Below are 21181 nucleotides of genomic sequence, written 5' to 3'. Positions count from 1 at the left end.
GTCGTGACATTCTTAGATTTTGCTTTCAAGGGAAAGATGGTGTTCATTTACTTTATATTGATCCAAAGTACCAGAAATGCATTAAATGGCCTGACTTTGAATTTCCAATAAAACAACTTTAATCAATTCAAAGCAAATTTCAGTTTCTTTGCCTTCAATCGAATGTATCTACCGGGTGCAAGCTCTTAATTGCATTGGGCTGCTATTCAAATTCCTATGTCTTTTCTTCATTTCTTTTTTCTTTCTTCTATTAATCTATTTCTTAATTTATATTTGTTTGGCATAGTATTTCAATAATGAAAACTTTAGAGTGGTATTGACAAGTTGCATTATTATATTAACCATTAATTTTGTTAGAGTGCTTTATGACATCTAAGTATATGAGTAACAGAACAAGGATAAAATAGTTTGCTAAGACTCAACAGCATTGGAGATTAATGCTTTAAAAGGTATTGACAACAATAGTGCTGTTAATTTATCTCTCTTTATCCTTTCATTATCTTTTCATTTTGATCATGATATAGTTCAAGTTTAGATTAGTGCTTTTAAAATATTATACTTTTAATTTATTTGTTAATTTGGTATGAACGTGTCAAGGAAAGGTCTTCACACCTCAATGATACCCTTTAGTTCACATCCAGTACAAAATCTTCTAAGGTGATCTTAATTTACATTTACTCTGTGTTAATTAATCAAGATTCCATGTGTTCCACTTTCTCTTTGTTTAAAATGCTGCTCCAGGATGAAGATGTAAGTATTAAAATATAAGTAAATAAGAATTAAGATATTATTGTATTTTTTAGTAAGAAGATCCAGTATTTATTTTATCAACCTTATAATACTTTTCTTAGCTAGTAAAAGCGAGAGAAGAAAGGAAAACAGAAATGAAATAAAACTTGGAATGTGAGGAAAATGAAATAGAATTCTAAAGCAGATATCCCCATTTAAGAATAAAGTGACATACGTTTGTGATATTTTGCTACCTTATATACTTGAAGTATAATGTATTGGCCTATATGGTAATTCCATTACATATAAATCATGTTTAATGTTATAGAAGCAATTTTACGAATTTACTTTCATATTCAGAACTTAGAACCTGTAATTCATGGTTAAGGGAGGAAATTAGATTCCTTAGATGAGACATATTTAAGAGTCTATGAAAAGCTGTCTATATGCTTGTGAAACTAAGCCTATAGAAGGTATGTCCTTTTAAATTATGAAAATTTCCTATGTTCTGTTAGTATATTACCATTTTTTTCTTTGGTGCTTTGTCATTATGTTTTCACATCAATTCTATTAATTTACGTAATTTTGTTTTTCTATGAGTGTGTGGTGTGGGTATCACATACATCTTACATTCAAATCTTACAAATCAAGAGAAAATTTGTAAAAAATCATCCTAAAGTAACTTTGAGGTTAAGTTCGATTTTTTGAAATACTATTAATCCATGTTGTCAAGAATGTGCTTTCCAATCTTCAATGTTATTTCTTTTTTTACTCAACCAATCAAAGATTTCATTGATAGTGAATATAATTACAAAAGGTAGTAACTGCTACTCAAAGAGAGCAGTGACGTCGCCTGTTAAACAAACTAAAACAATATGACTCTTGTCAAAAAAGTCCCCACATCATGAAACAGAAAATAAGTAGAGAAAACTGAGATAGAAAAAATGATCAAAGATGAAAGGATGCCCCTATCCTCTGTATTGTGACAGCATCAAAACAAAAACAAACACACCATAAACTAAAAGGAGCAAATTATGTGAAGAAAAAGTATCTAAAAGCAGGCTGCAATAGTTATCACCACCAAGCAGAAAAAGTAGAATTGTTGTCAACCCCATACTTGGCTAAGGAATCAGCAAAGGCATTACCTTCCCTTAGAATGTGTGAGAGAGTGACATGACCAAGTGAGTGAAGGAAAGCATCAATTTCGTTAAAGACTCGCAAGAATTCCAAGGTTGATGCAATTCATTATTAATCCATGAGGTAGCAACCTTTGACTCAAATTTGATGATCAAGTTAGACCCATTATAAAGAGATGAGGCAAAGAGGTGCAAAGCATACAGGATGGCCATAGGCTCCGCAATGTTAGACTCTTGGCAACCAAGGGGGCCAAAGAAAACCACAACAACAAATCCGTCCGAATTCCTAAGGATGCCACCGTAACTAGTCGACCTCGGTTTGCCTCTAGTAGAGACATCAACATTGAATTTGAGATCACCGTCATTGGGGGGTTGCCATAAGACACCTAGACGTTTGTGGAGAGGAGTCCTCTTGGGAAAGGAAATGCTTGGTTCTATCCACCAGCCAAGGTCATCAATAGAGTTGGTTCCCTCACATGCATCATCTAAAACTCGTGTAGTACCATCCTAAAAGAGAATTAAATATGAAAGAGGACAAATAATGAATCTTTTTATAACATTACCAGTTTTCTATGTTCCCTTTTTTTTCCTATTTTTGCTTTATTTTCAAATCAAATCAAAGAGGATAAATAAATTTTTGTTAGTTGGTCAATGAGTATGCTTTGTCTCATATTATATAACGAACTACTTGCAAATTAATCTTTGTAGGTAAAGAAGGTTGGGAACTGCAATGTCAGATGGTTTTATTAGGTAGGAGAATGGACAAACAAATATGTATAGAGAGGAATTAAATAGAAGAAGAGAGACAGAAAGAGAGATTACTAAAATTAGTTTATCATTCTTAATGAAATCCCATATTGTACACATTGTAAAGACCTTTGAAAATGGTTTTTGAGGCAGTAGTTGTTGTAATTTGATTTTAGAGGAACATGTGTTTTTATCATAAAACGTGGTGCAATTTGTTGCATATTAGAAGCTTGTATATGTCTTTATCTTATACCTTTTAATTGCACATTTTATATGCTACCATATGATTTAAGGTTGCAGCATAAAATATACAACTGCACTTTAATTTTGTTGTTGAATCCCATAAACAAGTATAGCCATGCTTTTCCATACATTGACTGCATATTTTTCACCTATGGCGCCTGCAATTTTTTTTGCAGCCAAAGGTAAAAAATGTTGTAGTGAAATAATTAAAATTTTGTACCATAAATCTATAAATTATTCAATATAATTAGAATTCTTAATTATTTACAAATTAGATAAACCGTATTAACATTTATCATGGAAAATAGTCATTTGATGCAATTAGAATACTTACTAACACTTAGATAAATCTTATTGTTATTATTAGTACATAGACAAATTTGCTTAAGATAGAAATTTTGTTTTTCTAACACTACAACAAATTTGACATAAAACAGCATATTTTTAAAATGTTTTATAAAAAATATTTTTAATAACACTTTTTTTATATACTTTTTAGAACATTTTGTAGATTTAATTTCACTATATAAATTTTTATATGCATTATGAACAAAATGTAACTATAGAAATTGCATACACTAATAAACATTAAACGTTTTATATTGCTACCAAATGTAAAAAAAATGAAACCAAAAGTTAAATAGTTGTACTTTTTAAGATTTTACTACACAAAAATATATGTTGTTTAAAAAAGTGTGATTAAAACTCAATTTTGTTATAATAAAAATTTTTCCAATTTAGGATGACAATTCTTGTAAACACTAACACATGTCCTTAAAATTGCTGCAAGAAATTTATACCTAGTTGATTTCTTGATAGTCAAAAAATTTTTGAATTACTACCTCTTGTTCAATTAAAATATAAATTCTTATCTTCAAATTTTATGTTGTAAGTCTCGAATTCGAATCTTGAAAGCAAAAGGACGGAGATTACAGGACAAGAAAGTGTTATCTCTTTTCACCTAACTTAAAGCACAAAGAATCTTATTTGTTAATGTATATAATGAATATAAATATTTTGGAGACTGCATAACGATGTCCTCAATTTTCAATGCATGCATCTAACCAAAGTGCCTTTATTTTGGTTCCATGTACTTGCAAAGCCTTCTCATAGAACTTATATGCTTCTGAGATGTTGAAGCATCTTCTTGCCATGCTACTCCATAATTAATGTCATATAAATTCCCTGCCCTGTGAGGGAAAGGAGTCTCAGACCCTGCACTCTCGTCCTTTATGCCACCGTAAGGGCTAAAGATAAGCTCCATCGTCCCAGATTCCTCTTCGTAAAACCATTGCCATAGACCTTCTAATGCAATTTCAGGAATAGGTTCCGTAACATAGTCCCAGTTTCGTTTGAGGAAGCTTGCAGCAATTGTCCGGTTAAGCAAAATATCAAACGATTCACCTTGTGAGATTCCTGCAAAGAAGAGGGTACTAAGGATCCAGCTCATTTCAATGCAGTGTTTTTTAACTAATCCAATCTCTGAAAACTTTCTTGCATCAATGCGATTACTTAATCAACTCTACCAAGAAACAAGGAAGTAAACAAAGCTTGTGTTGTTCTCTTTCCTTCTTGGCTTGAATTCACGGCTCTTAGAAAGAGTCTGATGTACAAATCTTCATGAATCTTTTCTGCAACAGATTACCACTTGCGAACAAGCTTTGTTGCATTCTCTTCCAATGTCCTGTTCACTGTAAATACAGTCACAGTTGATGGAACAGACACTAACTTTACTTTCCAAGCCACAATGACACCAAAGCCGGATCCTCCACCTCCTCGAATGGCCCAAAACAGATCTCACCCTGTAGAGTTTCCATCAAGAATTCTTCCATCGACATTAACTAAGTGTGCATCAATTACTTGATCAGTAGCAAGGCCAAACTTGCGCATCATCATGCCATAACCTCCCCCGCTAAAGTGACCCCCAACACCCACAGTGGGGCAAACACCAGCTGGGAAGGCAAGAGTTCTGCTTTTCTCTGCAATTTTGTAATACAGTTCACCTATAGTTGCACCAGCTTGAATCCATGCATTGTTAATTATTTTGTCTGTGTGATTTTCTGCGCCAACATCGATTGATCGCTGTTAATCAAATCAATGATGACAAACGGAATTAGAGAAACATAAGAAAGACTCTCGTAATCATAACCACAACTTCGAATTCTAATCTGCATGTCGTGTTCCCTTGAGCAGTTAATTCTTGCTTGGATGTGGGAGACGTTGGAGGGCGTAACTATGACTGAAGGTTTCGGGGTAGTTGGTGTAGAAAACCTAGCATTCCGAACGGAAAGCTCCAAGACGGATGAATAGGAAGAACTGTTTGCAGTGTAAATGAGTCTGGCGTTTATGTCAGAATGCAGGGAAAGACATTGGAGAAAGCTGTCATGAGTATGAGCCAAAATTGCCCACGACAATGAGAATAGAACAAGAAGAAACAGTCATTGAGAAGCTAGGCGACTTCATTTTGGGTTACTCGATTTTGTGCTGGAGTGATTTTCAAACATCCCATCCCATCCTTCTTATAGCACCCAAGGTGAACACTTGTGCTACGTTACACTTTTACTAACACCTAATTTTGTTGACAAAGATACGTTACGTCTAGATTTCATTGTTGACCAATATTTGTGTACGTACATTACTATAATCCCCTTATTTACATTGGTTGGACGTTTCTCTTTGTAATCAAGTTTTGTATAATTTGGATATGGTGAAAAGAAAATAAGGAGCGTAGAGAGAGAGAGAGAAATTAACAATGGCTAAAACATAGACAAGGATGGAGCATAGGAATCTTCAAATTAATACTTTTGCCCGCACTGAAATTTATCAAAAATTAAAATATGGAGCATAGGAATCTTCTTTGGTTGAAAAATCAACTCTAGACTTACATTATTATATAACAAAATATGCCACAGAATGTTATGAAAAATATACCCCAATTCATTAAAATAAATACCAAAGTATACCATGAAAATGTTCTAAAAATGTATATAAATCATTGTCTATCTTGCAAATTTGGAATTCGAATTTAAAAAAAAAAGAATAAAGATTATGAGATGAAAAACTATTACTTTTTTTTTTTATAATTCAAGGCACGTAAAGTTTTATTTCTAAATATATATATATTGAAAAATACATAAAGATATATTCAATTTTTAATACACACATAACAGATGCACTTTTATTTATGCTTAGAGAGAATCTAAAACCCCATATAGTATGAGTATCCTCTCTATCAATAAAGCATTATTTAATTATATCATCTATCTTCCTCATTCTCGTAAAAGAGTCGGGACACTTTGTTCATGTCTAAAGAAATTTTGTGGATCAACCATATTCTTCACATGAATCAATTTGTTGAAGTTATTCTTGAAATATTTAAGAGCCCATCTGCTTGCTTGTGTATAGCTTGTGTACTTGCCTTTGTTATTACTTCCAAGATCAAGATCCCTGTAGTTCATGTAAGCTGCTCTGGGAGATTTTGAAACGTAGGGTTCCATGTACTTGTACAGCCTTCTCATAAAATTTATATGCTTCTGAGATGTTGAAGCATCTTCTTCTTCCCATGATACTCCATAATGAATGTTATATAAATTCCCTGCCCTGTGAGGGAAAGGAGTCTCAGACTCTGAAATCTCATCCATTATGCCACCGTAAGGACTAAAGATAAGCCCCAACGTCTCAGATTCATCTTCGTAAAACCATTGCCATAGACCTTCTAATGCAATTTCAGGAATAGGTTCTGTAACATAGTCCGATTTTCCTTTAAAGAAGCCTGCTGTAACTGTCCTGTTAAGCAAGACATCTAAGGATTCACTTTGTGGGATTTCTGCAAAGTAGAGGATACTTTGGATCCAGCTCATTTCAATGCAGTCTTCTTTAACTAATCCAAACTCTGGAAAACTTTCTTGCATCAATGCGATTAGTTGATCAATTCTACCAAGAAACAAGGAAGTAAAAGAAGCTTGTACTGTTCTTTTTCCTTCTTGACTTGAATTCACGGCTCTTAAAAAGAGTCTGAAGTATAAATCCTCATCAATCGCTTCTGCAACAGATTGCCACTTGTGAACAAGCTTTGTTGCATTCTCTTCTAATGTCCTGTTCACTGTAAATACAGTCACAGTTGATGGAACAGAAACTAACTTTACTTTCCATGCCACAATGACTCCAAAACTGGCTCCTCCACCTCCTCGAATGGCCCAAAACAGATCTTCCCCCATAGAGTTTCTATCAAGAATTCTTCCATCGACAGTAACTATGTGTGCATCAATTATTTGATCAGCAGCAAGGCCAAACTTGCGCGTCATCATGCCATAACCTCCCCCGCTAAAGTGACCCCCAACGCCCACAGTGGGGCAAACACCAGCTGGGAAGGCAAGAGTTGCGCTTTTCTCTGCAATTCTGTAATACAGTTCGCCTATAGTTGCACCAGCCTGAATCCATGCAGTCTTTTCTTCCGTGTCAACATCAATTGATCGCATGTTAATCAAATCAATGATGACAAACGGAACTTTAGAAACATACGATAGACCCTCGTAGTCATGGCCACCACTTCGAATCCTAATCTGCATGTCATGTTCCCTTGAGCAATTAATGGTTGCTTGGATGTGGGATACGTTGGAGGGCGTAACTATGACTAAAGGTCTCGGGGTAGTTGGTGTAGAAAACCTAGCATTCCGAACGGAAAGCTCCAACACGGATTCATAGGAAGAACTGTTTTGAGTGTAAATGAGTCTAGCATTAATATCAGAATGTAAGGACAGGCATTGGAGAAAGCTGTCGTGAGTACGGGCCGAAGTTGCCCACGAAAATGAGAACAGAACAAGAAGAAAGAGAGGCATTGAGAAGCTAGGCGACTTCATTTTGGGTTACTCGAATTTGTGCTTGAGAGATTGCCAGGCTCCCATCCCTTGCTTCTTATAGCACCCAAGGTGAATGCCCTGCCTTGCAACCTATTCCGTTGACAAGACACGTTGCGTCTCCATTTCCATTTTGACAAATATTTGTGTACATATATTTCTACGTTTCTCCCCTTATTTTCCATTAGTTTGACGTTTCTCTTGGCCATCACGTTTTGTATAATTTTTTACGAAACTATATACGATGTCTCATCTTTCAATAAAATTAGTTTAAACAAAAGAATATATCGTTGTCAATTGCAAAACAATGAACAAAATACATTGTTTTTAGTTCGATTGAAGGTTTTTGACCAAAATATTTAATGTACATAACGAGAAATACATTTTTTATCTCATTACTTTTGTTGTCACGTGCAATGCATATGAATATTTATTTTATTCTTTATTTTTAAATAATAATTATTATAAATATAAATATTTGTAAATTTTTGTAATATAAATAAATATAGATTAGATATAAATTTTCCAATCGGTATTTCACGATATCAACAAATTTTTTCATCTGTAAATGCCCTTTCATTTTAATAGTCACATGCTAACACATAGAGATATCTCTTTGTAAACTATATATTTTCCAAAGTTGTATGCTTAAGAGAATTTTCTTTTATCTTCTTTCAAATTTTCCCACTTAGGACGACAATTCTTGTTAACCCTAACACATGTGTTTAAAATTTCAGCAAGAAATTTATACCTTGATCAATTGAACTATAAATTTGTCCAATAGCTTGAAAGAATTTTTGTCGAAGCTTAAACTTGTTGCAAGAATTCCAAATAAATAAATAAATAGTCAAATCTCCCCTACCAATTAATCTCGTATTTATCGTCATATTGACTCAAAACATAATTAATATATAATTGCTTGAGTATAGACTTGAAAATTACACAAAGTTTTATCATTAAAAGTCAAAGATAGTGCTATTGGAAATTACACAAATATTTATCAAAACATATTTAGTAATTAATTTTCCTCTCTCTTTCTCTCCCATATCCAAAATAAGGATAAGTACAATTTGAAGATAATGATAAATTAATTAACTTACACGTCTTAAATTCCTCTTGTATCATTGGAAACAAAAAGGTCAAAGAGTCGTTCGCAATTTATCGTAGAAAAAGTTTTACAAACTTCCTTTCTCGAAGCAAATGAATGCGTCATGAGATCCTAAGACCAAAGGATTTTGGAAATACATCACGGCATGAGGAAAGATAAACATACCAAACCCTTTTTCCACGTGAAATAACTGCATGCACGGGGTCCATATATAGACTATAGTTGCCGGGAAAATTATTCAGTTGGTCACAAAAGTTTTTCGAATTGTTTTGTTTCGATCATTCACCTTTCGGAAAATTACACTTTGATCACTAAAATTATGAACGTTGTACATATATATTTCCATCATTCACCTTAAGATAAAAACAGAAATGTCAAGTAGAATTTAAATAAATATTTTTTAAAATTCTATATATGGAAAGAAATACGCAAATCAAAATGGGCGTTGATCGATTTAACATGTTTAGCACTTGTCGGTACTCCAACATATCTCCAAAGCTCTTGGCATACAATTACTGAGCTAAAAGAAAAAATAATTGTTGCTTAAATGTGGGAGGGCGTACAATTAAAGGTATGATTAAAAAATAATGATATCATCTATCTTCCTCATTCTCACAAAAGAGATGGGACACTTTATTCATATCTAAAGAAATTTTGCCAATCAACCATACCCTTCACATGAATCAATTTGTTAAAGTTATTCTTGAAATATTTAAGAGCCCATCTGCTTGCTTGTCTATAGCTTGTGTAGTTGCCTTTGTTATTACTTCCAAGATCAAGATCCCTATAGTTCATGTAAGCTGCTCTGGGAGATTTTGAAACGTAGGGTTCCATGTACTTGTAAAGCCTTCTCATAAAATTTATATGCTTCTGAGATGTTGAAGCATCTTCTTCTTCCCATGATACTCCATAATGAATGTTATATAAATTCCCTGCCCTGTGAGGGAAAGGAGTCTCAGACTCTGAAATCTCATCCATTATGCCACCGTAAGGACTAAAGATAAGCTGCAACGTCCCAGATTCATCTTCGTAAAACCATTTCCATAGACCTTCTAATGCAATTTCAGGAATAGGTTCTGCAACATAGTCCGATTTTCCTTTAAAGAAGCCTGCTGTAACTGTCCTGTTAAGCAAGACATCTAAGGATTCACTTTGTGGGATTTCTGCAAAGTAGAGGATACTTTGGATCCAGCTCATTTCAATGCAGTCTTCTTTAACTAATCCAAACTCTGGAAAACTTTCTTGCATCAATGCGATTAGTTGATCAATTCTACCAAGAAACAGGGGAGTAAAAGAAGCTTGTATAAATGCATGTCATGTTTTCTTGAGCAATTAATGGTTGCTTGCTGAGCTAAAAGCAAAAATAATTGTTGCTTAAATGTGGGAGGGCGTACGATTAAAGGTTTGAGGGTAGCTGGTGTGGAGAACATAGCATTCCGAATGGAAAGCTCCAGCATGGATGAATAGGAAGAGCTGTTTTGAGTGTAGGCGTGAATGTGAAAATGTAGGACAAGGCATTGCAGAAAGCTCTCGTGAGTATGGGCCAAAGTTGCCTATGAAGACAAAAAAAAGAAATAGCGGCATTGAGAAGCTAGGCGACTTCATTGGGTCACTGGCTGGAGAGATTACCAGATCTCCTATCCCACTCTTTTTATAGCACCCAAGGTCAATGCTTGTGCTCTTGCGCCCTATTCCATTGACAAGTTTCCTGTCAATTACCTCTTTGACCAATATTTCTGTGTACATTTCTACTTTTTCTCCAATGCTTGTAATTTGGATATGTTGAAAAGAATTTGACGTTAGGTGAAAAAGATACAATTATAATTTTATACGAAATTATAATTTTAAACTTATTCCGTCGAAAAATATTTATGTGAAAAAGATACAAGCATAAAAATCTTATTCCGTCGAAAAACAAACTTTAAACGTTCATAAAAAAATCTCAATTATAATTTTATGCGAAATTACTTACTATGTCTCACCTCTTTACAATTGTGGGTAAGAGTCCATATCATCTCCTACATAGATAACAATTAATGTTGTACATGATAATATACAAAGAAACCTTAACTAAGTTAAAAGTTAGATATCTTTAATTTAAAGCCATTGGATGGAATTAAATTTTTTTTATAAATTGGATAAATTTTATTGATAATAATAATGTCCCATGCAACTCACATAAAATACTTGATTGATCTTTATCTTAAAAATACTTATATATAAATACAAATGTTTCTAAAATATAATGTTTGAAATATAAACACTACAACATTTTTTACTTTTTAATGCACAATTTTAGTTGCAATTATTTTAACATAACTAAATTCTTCCAATAACATTTAATACATTTTTATTTAGCTGCACTATTTACAGTGTAATCACTTAAAGAAAATTAAAATATATTTATCTTAAAATAAATTAGAATTGATTTTGATAAGAGAAAGACAAGCCCACAAAATAAAGACAACTATGGCCCATATAATTATTTTACCAAGACAGCCCAAATAAACAATCAGCCATTTGTGAATTTTAACAAATCTTTTTTCCTATTGTTCAACTCTTCCTCTCTCTTACTTCATTTCTCACCAAACTTTTTTCAGATTGTTTCACTTTTCATTTCTCATCATCGAATTTCACCAAATCCTATTTTTTTTTCTTTTTCTTGAATAGAATTTCATCAGATAATTTTACTAAACATTCTTCGATTCTTCATTCAACTAATAATGATGGATGATTTGTTCATTTTCCCGTTTGCTTACTAAGAAGATTCTTGGTTGGCATGGATCTAAAGATTCTTGATTAGTTATTAAGATGATTTTCTCAAGTCTTTTGATTTTATGTTAACTTTCTTCATTATTTTTTCAAATTTATGTTAATTTTTTTCATTATTTCTTCACCAAATATATATGTTGAATAGAGCTTTTATTGTGTTTCAGCTCATAGTTACATGTTTGTGTAATCCTTGATTCAGGTACTCTTTATTTGCTCTCTCTTTTTTTAAAAAAGAATTTGATCATGATTTATGTAGTTCAAGTTTAGATTAGGGTTTGTTGTAATGATAATTAGGGACTTTGAGCATGATTTATTGATTTAAGCACCAGTTGTGAATAAAGCCTGAGAACCTTGCACCATTGTCTTTGTAAACATCTAGTTAGCCTTTCATGCCATGATGTCAATAAGATTATAGTTGAGCATGATTTCATAAAATGAAGAGTAGTTAAATTAAGTTGGAACTATAAAAAATACCTTGCATCGACGCAAGCAACTTCTCCTGCAAGAAGAGAAAATAAGCTCCTTAGTTTATGGTAGAAAGACCTTTTATGTAGTTTGTAGATGATAGCTCTGCATGATCTAAATGTTTAAGTTTTGGTTAAATTTTCAAGTTCTTAGATTTGGTTTTTCAAGGCAAAGATGGTGTTCATTAACTTTATATCAAACTAGAGTACCAGAAATGCATTGAATGGCCTGACTTTGAATTTCCAATAGAACAACTTTAATTAATTTAAAGCAAATTTCAGTTTTTTGGCCTTCAATCGAATGTATCTCCAGGTGCAAGCTCTTAATAGCATTGGGCTGCTATTCAAATATCTATGTCTTTTCTTCATTTCTTTTTTCATTCTTCTATTAATCTATTTCTTAATTTATATTTGTTTGGCATAGTATTTTAATAATGAAAACTTTAGAGTGGTATTGACAAGTTGCATTATTATATTAACCATTAATTTTGTTAGAGTGCTTTATGACATCTAAGTATATGAGTAACAGAACAAGGATAAAATAGTTTGCTAAAACTCAACAGCATTGGAGATTAATGCTTTAAACGGTATTGACAACAATAGTGCTGTTAATTTATCTCTCTTTATCCTTTCATTTTCTTTTCATTTTGATCATAATATATGTAGTTCAAGTTTATATTAGTGCTTTTTAAATATTATACTTTTAATTTATTTGTTAATTTTGTAGGAACGTGTTAAGGAAAGGTCTTCACACCTTAATGATACCCTTTAGTTCACATCTAGTGCAAAATCTTCTGAGGTGATCTTAATTCACATTTACTCTGTGTTAATTAATTAAGATTCCATGTGTTCCACTTTTTGTTTGTTTAAAATGCTGCTCCAAGACGAAGATGTAAGTATTAAAATATAAGTAAAAAAGAATTAAGATATTATTGTATTTTTTAGTAAGAAGATCCAGTATTTATTTTATCAACCTTATAATACTTTTCTTAGCTATTAAAAGTGAGAGAAGAAAGGAAAACAGAATGAGATAAAACTTGGAATGTGAGGAAAATGAAATAAAATTCCAAAGCATATATCCCCATTTAAGAATGAAGTGACATAAGTTAGTGATTTTTTGCTACCTTATATACCTGAAGATTTATGTATTGGCATGTATGGTAATTCCAATACATATAAATCATGTTTAATGTTATAGCAGCAAGTTTACAAATTTACTTTCGTATTCAGAGCTTAGAACCTGTAATTCATGGTTGGGGGAGAAAATCAAATGAGACATATTTAAGAGTCGATGAAAAGCTTTCTATATGCTTGTGAAACTAAGCCTATAGAAGGTATGTCTTTCTAAATTATGAAAATTTCCTATGTTTTGTTAGTCTATTACCATTTTTTTATTTGGTGCTTTGTCACTATGTTTGTGCATCAATTCTATTAATTTATCTAATTTTGTTTTTCTATGCGATTTTGGTGTGGGTATCACATACATCTTACATTCAAATCTTACAAATCAAGAGAAAATTTGTAAAAAAATGATCCTAAAGTAACTTTGAGGTTAAGTTCGACTTTTTGAAATACAATTAATCCATCTTGTCAAGAATGTGCTTTCCAATCTTCAATGTTTTTTTTTTTTACTCAGCCAATCAAAGATTTCATTGATAGTGAAAATAGTTACAAAAGGTAGTAACTGCTACTCAAGGAAAGTAGTGACTCCGCCTGTTAAACAGACTAAAACAAGATGACTCTTGTCGAAAAGGTCCCCACATCATGAAACAGAAAATAAGTAGAGCAAACTGAGATAGAAAAAATGATCAAAAATGAAAGGATTCCCCTATCCTTTGTATTGTGACAGCATCAAAGCAAAAACAAACACACCATAAACTAAAAGGAGCAAATAATGTGAAGAAAACGTATTTGAAAGCAGATTGCAATCGTCATCACCACCAAGCAGAAAAAGTAGAATTCCTGTCAACCCCATACTTGGCTAAGGACTCAGGAAAGACATTATCTTCCCTTAGAATGTGTGAGAGAGTGACATGACCAAGTGAGTGAAGCAGTGCATCAATTTCATTAAGACTCGCCAAGAATTCCAAGGTCGCTGCAATTCATTATTAGTCCATGAGGTAGCAACCTTTGAGTTAGATTCGATGATCAAGTTAGACCCATTATAAGGAAATGAGGTAAAGAGGCGAAAAGCATAAAGGATGGCCATAAGTTTTGCAAAGTTAGACTCTTGGCAACCAAGGGAGCTGAAGGAAACCCCAACAACAAACCCGTCTGAATTCCTAAGGACGCCACCATAACCAGCTAACCTCGATTTGCCTTTAGTAGATCCATCAACGTTGAATTTGAGATCACCATCATTGAGGGGCTGCCATAAGACACCTAGACGTTTGTGGAGAGAAGTCCTCTTGGAAAAGGTAATGCTTGGTTTTGTCCACCAGCCAAGGTGATCAATAGAGTCGGGTCCTTCACATGCATAATCTAAAACTCGTGTAGTACCATGCTAAAAGAGACTTAAATATGAAAGAGGACAAATAATGAATCTATTTATGAAGTTACCAATTTTCTATCTTTCTTTTTTTTCCCTTTTTTGCTTTATTTTCAAATCAAATCAAAGAGGATAAATAAATTTTTGTTAGTTGGTCAATGAGTATGCTTTGTCTTATATTATATAATGAACTACTTGTAAATTAATATTATCTTGCAAATTAGTCTTTGCAAGTAAAGAAGGTTGGGAATTATAATGTTAGATGGTTTTATTAGGTTGGAGAATGGACAAACAAATATGTACAGACAAGAATTAAAGAGAAGAAGAGAGAAAGAGAGTGAGATTACTAAAATTTGTTGATCATTCTTAATGAAATCTCATATTGTACACATTGTAAAGACCTTTGAAAATAGTTTTTGAGGCATTAGTTGTTGTAATTTGATTTTAAAGGAACATGTGTTTTTATCATAAAACTTGGTGCAATTTGTTGCATATTGGAAGGTTATATGTGTCTTTACCTTATGCCTTTTAATTGCACATTGTATCTGCTACCATATGATTTAAGATTGCAGTCATATAATATACAACTAAACTTTAATTTTGCTATTGAATCCCATAAACAAGAACAATCATACTTTTCCATACATTAGCCGCAAAATTTTCACCTATGGCGCCTGCAATTTTTTTGCAGCCAAGGGTCGAAAATGTTGTAGTGAACTAATTGAAATTTTGTACCATAAATCTGTAAATTATTCAATATAATTAAAATTCTTAATTATTTACAAATTAGATAAACCTTATTAGCCTATACAATGGAAAATAGTCATTTGATTCAATTAGAATGCTTACTAACAATTAGATAAATCTTATTGTTATTATTAGTACATAGACAAATCTCTTTGGAAACTACATAATTTCCAAAATTATTTGCTTAAGATAGAAATTTTGTTTTTTTAACACTATAACAAATTTGACTAAAGACGGCATATTTTTAAAATGTTTTATTAAAAATATTTTTAATAACACTTTTTTTATATACTTTTTGGAATATTTTGTAGATTTAACGTTACTATATAAATTTTTATATGCATTATTAATAAAATGTAACCATAGAAATTACATATACTAATAAAGGTTGCATCTTTTTATATTGCTACTAAATGTGAAAAAAATGAAACCAAAAGTTAAATAGCTGTACTTTTTAAGATTTCACAATACAAAAATATATGTCGTTGAAAAAAGTGTGATTAAAACTCAATTTTGTTGTAGTAAAAATTGCTGCAAGAAATTTACACCTAGTTGATTCTTGATAGTCAAAAACATTTTGAATTACTACCTCTTGTTCAATTAAACTATAAATTCTTATCTTCAAATTTTATCTTGTCAGTCTCAAATTCGAATCTTGAAAGCAAAAGGGACAAAGATTACAGGATAAGAAAGTGTTATCTCTTTTTACCTAACTTAAAGCGCAAAGAATCTTATTTTTTAATGTATATATTGCATGTAAATATTTAAGAGACTGCATAACGATGTCCTCAATTTTCAATACATGCACCTAACCACTAAAGTGCTTTTATTTATGCTTAGTAATAATCTAAAATCATGTTTAGTGTGATGTGAGTATCCCCATAATCAATAAGGCACTAATTATATCTTTTACCTTCCTCATTCTCACAAAAACGATGGGATGCTTTGTTCATGTCTAAAGAAATTTTGCAGATCAACCATACTCTTCACATGAATCAATTTGTTAAAGTTATTGTTGAAATATTTAAGGCCCCATCTGCTTGCTTGTCTATAGCTCGTGTAATTGCCTTTGTTATTACTTCCAAGGTCAAGATCCCTGTTGTTCATGTAAGCTGCTCTGGGAGATTTTGAAACGTAGGGTTCCATGTACTTGCAAAGCCTTCTCATAAAACTTATATGCTTCTGAGATGTTGAAGCATCTTCTTGCCATGCTACTCCATAATGGATGTTATATTTTCTGTGTAAACATCGATTGATTGCATGTTAATCAAATCAATGATGACGAACGGAATTAGAGCAACATAAGAAAGACTCTCGTAGTTATGACCACCACTTTGAATTCTAATCTGCATGTCGTGTTCCCTAGAGCAATTAATTGTTGCTTGGATGTGGGAGACGTTGGAGGGCGTAACTATGACTGAAGGTTTCGGGGTAGTTGGTGTAGAAAACCTAGCATTCCGAACGGAAATCTCCAAGACGGATGAATAGGAAGAAGTGTTTGCAGTGTAAATGAGTCTGGCGTTTATGTCAGAATGTAGGGAAAGACATTGGAGAAAGCTGTCATGAGTATGTGCCAAAATTGCCCACGAAAATGAGAATAGAACATGAAGAAACAGAGTCATTGACAAGCTAGGCGACTTCATTTTGGGTTACTCGATTTCGTGCTGGAGTGATTTTCAGACATCCCATCTCATCCTTCTTATAGCACCCAAGGTGAACACCTGTGCTACGTTACTCTTTTACTAACACCTAATTTTGTTGACAAAGATACGTTATGTCTAGATTTCATTGTTGACCAATATTTGTGTACGTACATTACTATAATCCCTTTATTTTCATTGGTTTGACGTTTCTTTTTGTAATCAAGTTTTATATAATTTGGATATGATGAAAAGAAAATAAGGAGCGTAGAGAGAGAGAGAGAGAGAGAGAAATTAACAATGGCTAAAACATAGACAAGGATGGAGCATAGGAATCTTCAAATTAATACTTCTGCCCGCACTGAAATTTATCATAAATTAAAATATGGAGCGTAGGAATCTTCTTTGGTTGAAAAATCAACTCTAGACTTACACATTATTATATAACAAAATATGCCGCAGAATGTTATGAAAAATATACCCCAATTCACTAAAAGAAATACAGAAGTATACCATGAAAATGTTCTCAGAATGTATATAAATGATTGTCTATCTTGCAAATTTGGCATTCGAATTTAAAAAAAAAGAATAAAGATTATGAGATGAAAAACTATTCACTTTTTTTTATAATTCGAGGCACGTATATAAAGTTTTATCTCTAAATATATTTATTTTGAAAAATACATAAAGATATATTCGGTTTTCAATACACACATAACAGATGTACTTTTATTTATACTTAGAGAGAATCTAAAACCCCATATAGTATGAGTGTCCTTTCTATCAATAAAGCATTATTTAATTATATCATCCATCTTCCTCATCCTTGTAAAAGAGTCGGGACACTTTGTTCATGTCTAAAGAAATTTTGCGGATCAACCATACTCTTCACATGAATCAATCTGTTGAAGTTATTCTTGAAATATTTAAGAGCCCATCTGCTTGCTTGTGTATAGCTTGTGTAGTTGCCTTCGTTATTACTTCCAAGATCAAGATCCCTGTAGTTCATGTAAGCTGCTCTGGGAGATTTTGAAACGTAGGGTTCCATGTACTTGTAAAGCCTTCTCATAAAATTTATATGCTTCTGAGATGTTGAAGAATCTTCTTCTTCCCATGATACTGCATAATGAATGTTATATAAATTCCCTGCCCTGTGAGGGAAAGGAGTCTCAGACTCTGAAATCTCATCCATTATGCCACCGTAAGGACTAAAGATAAGCTCCAACGTCCCAGATTCATCTTCGTAAAACCATTGCCATAGACCTTCTAATGCAATTTCAGGAATAGGTTCTGTAACATAGTCCGATTTTGCTTTAAAGATGCCTGCTGTAACTGTCCTGATTGTACCTGTCCTGTTAAGCAAGACATCTAAGGATTCACTTTGTGGGATTCCTGGAAAGTAGAGGATACTTTGGATCCAGCTCATTTCAATGCAGTCTTCTTTAACTAATCCAAGCTCTGGAAAACTTTCTTGCATCAATGCGATTAGTTGATCAATTCTACCAAGAAACAAGGAAGTAAAAGAAGCTTGTACTGTTCGTTTTCCTTCTTTGCTTGAATTCACGGCTCTTAAAAAGACTCTGAAGTACAAATCCTCATCAATCGCTTCTGCAACAGATTGCCACTTGTGAACAAGCTTTGTTGCATTCTCTTCTAATGTCCTGTTCACTGAAAATACAGTCACAGTTGATGGAACAGAAACTAACTTTACTTTCCATGCCACAATGACTCCAAAACTGGCTCCTCCACCTCCTCGAATGGCCCAAAACAGATCTTCCCCCATAGAGTTTCTATCAAGAATTCTTCCATCGACAGTAACTATGTGTGCATCAATTATTTGATCAGCAGCAAGGCCAAACTTGCGCGTCATCATGCCATAACCTCCCCCGCTAAAGTGACCCCCAACGCCCACAGTGGGGCAAACACCAGCTGGGAAGGCAAGAGTTGTGCTTTTCTCTGCAATTCTGTAATACAGTTCGCCTATAGTTGCACCAGCCTGAATCCATGCAGTCTTTTTTTCCGTGTCAACATCAATTGATCGCATGTTAATTAAATCAATGATGACAAACGGAACTTTAGAAACATAAGATAGACCCTCGTAGTCGTGGCCACCACTTCGAATCCTAATCTGCATGTCATGTTCCCTTGAGCAATTAATGGTTGCTTGGACGTGGGAGACGTTGGAGGGCGTAACTATGACTAAAGGTCTCGGGGTAGTTGGTGTAGAAAACCGAGCATTCCGAGCGGAAAGATCCAACACGGATTCATAGGAAGAACTGTTTTGAGTGTAAATGAGTCTAGCATTAATACCAGAATGTACGGAAAGGCATTGGAGAAAGCTGTCATGAGTACGGGCCGAAGTTGCCCACGAAAATGAGAACAGGACAAGAAGAAAGAGAGGCACTGAGAAGCTAGGTGACTTCATTTTGGGTTACTCGATTTGCCCTTGAGAGATTGCCAGGCTCCCATCCCTCGCTTCTTATAGCACCCAAGGTGAATGCCTGTGCTACATTACACCCTGCCTTGCAACCTATTCCGTTGACAAGATACGTTGCGTCTCCATTTCCATTTTGACCAATATTTGTGTACATATATTTCTACTTTTCTCCCCTTATTTTCCATTAGTTTGACGTTTTTCTTGGCCATCACGTTTTGTATAATTTTTTACCAAACTATATACTATGTCTCATCTTTCAATAAAATTAGTTTAAACAAAAGAATATATCGTTGTCAATTGTAAAACAATGAACAAAATACATTGTTTTCAGTTCGGTTGAAGGTTTTGATCAAAATATTTAATTTACATAACGAGAAATATAGTTTTTATCTCACTACTTTTGTCGCCACGTACAATGCATATGAATATTTATTTTATTCTTTATTTTTAAATAATAATTATTATTAATATAAATATTTTTAATAATAGATAATTGTAAATTTTTGTAATATAAATAAATATAAATTAGATATAAAATTTCCAATCGATATTTCATGATATTAACAAATTTTTTCATCAATAATGTCCTTTCATTTTAATAGTCACATTCTAATAACACGTAGACATATCTCTTTGAAAACTATATATTTTCCAAAGTTGTTTGCTAAAGATAGAATTTTCTTTTATATTCTTTCAAATTTTCACACTTTAGGACGACAATTCTTGTTAGCCCTAACACATGTGTTTAAAATTGCAGCAAGAAATTTATACCTTGATCAATTAAACTATAAATTTTTCCAATAGCTTGAAAGAATTCTTTTTGAAGCTTAAACTTGTTGCAAGAATTTCAAATAAATAAATAAATAGTCAAATCTCCCCTACCAATTAATCTCGTATTTATCATCACATTGACTCAAAACATTATTAATATATAATTGCTTGAGTATAGACTTGAAAATTACACAAAGTTTTATCATTAAAAGTCAAAGATAGTGCTATTGGAAATTACACAAATTTTATCAAAACATATTTAATTAGTAATTAATTTTCCTCTCTCTTTCTCTGCCATATCCAAAATAAGGATAAGTACAATTTGAAGATAATGATAAATTAATTAACTTACACGTCTCTCTTGTATCATTGGAACAAAAAGGTCAAAGAGTCGTTCGCAATTTGTCGTAGAAAAAGTTTTTACAAACATCCTTTCTGGAAGCAAATGAAAGCGTCAAGAGATCCTAAGACCAAAGGATTTTGGAAATGCATCACGGAATGAGGAAAGATAAACATACCAAACCTTTTTTCCACATGAAACAACTGCATGCATGTGGTCCATATATAGACTATAGTTGCAGGGAAAATTATTCAATTGTTCTGTCACGACCTGGAACCTCCCTCGGGCTCATGACAACCGTCGCGACGTCCCGATTTACACTCATTAACCGAAATGTCAATCAGAACCCCACATGGCTTACGTATCAGTTTCTTGCCTTTCTTGTGAGCAATCATTGTTAAACATTCCGTTTTAAATAATTACTAATCGTTTTCGGCTCAAGTAAATCAAAAGATAAAATTTTTTAAAAGGATTTATAGACAAATATTACTATTCAAAATATTGATAAAAATATAATATTTTTATATAAAATAATATTATAGAAACACGTGTAAGTAAAATAAATTCATACATACAATAATTTACAAAATTATAATGTACAATAATAATTACAATGACAAGTGGCTCGTAAATACACCAAGTGTTGGTGATAGTAACCTACTGTCTGTGAGATAGAGAGGTCAACTGAAATCCTCGACAAAAT

The 21181-nt window shown here is 32.8% G+C and overlaps 3 protein-coding genes and 1 pseudogene across 3 annotated transcripts; all 4 read right to left on the bottom strand.

Annotated features, from left to right (window-relative positions):
* Positions 3931–5287, bottom strand: LOC108662399 (annotated as a pseudogene).
* Positions 5936–7733, bottom strand: LOC18595146 (cannabidiolic acid synthase-like 1). The gene has a single exon (XM_007022976.2). It carries the CDS (start codon positions 7712–7714, stop codon positions 6125–6127), a length of 1590 nt encoding a protein of 529 aa, XP_007023038.1. The 5' UTR covers positions 7715–7733; the 3' UTR covers positions 5936–6124.
* On the bottom strand, positions 9453–10565 carry LOC108662398 (cannabidiolic acid synthase-like). Its single transcript, XM_018122731.1, has 3 exons — positions 10449–10565; positions 10248–10372; positions 9453–10089 (listed from the first exon to the last, which is right to left on the bottom strand). Exons 1-3 carry the CDS (start codon positions 10563–10565, stop codon positions 9453–9455), a joined length of 879 nt encoding a protein of 292 aa, XP_017978220.1.
* LOC18595145 (cannabidiolic acid synthase-like 1) lies at positions 17558–19383 on the bottom strand. The gene has a single exon (XM_007022975.2). The coding sequence runs from the start codon at positions 19353–19355 to the stop codon at positions 17751–17753; it is 1605 nt and encodes a 534-aa protein (XP_007023037.2). The 5' UTR covers positions 19356–19383; the 3' UTR covers positions 17558–17750.

This window comes from Theobroma cacao, chromosome 6, assembly GCF_000208745.1.
Source record: "Theobroma cacao cultivar B97-61/B2 chromosome 6, Criollo_cocoa_genome_V2, whole genome shotgun sequence".
In the NCBI taxonomy this organism is placed as follows: Eukaryota; Viridiplantae; Streptophyta; class Magnoliopsida; order Malvales; family Malvaceae; genus Theobroma; species Theobroma cacao.
Note: the sequence above shows the minus strand (reverse complement) of the source record. Positions and strands in the feature narration are given on the sequence as shown.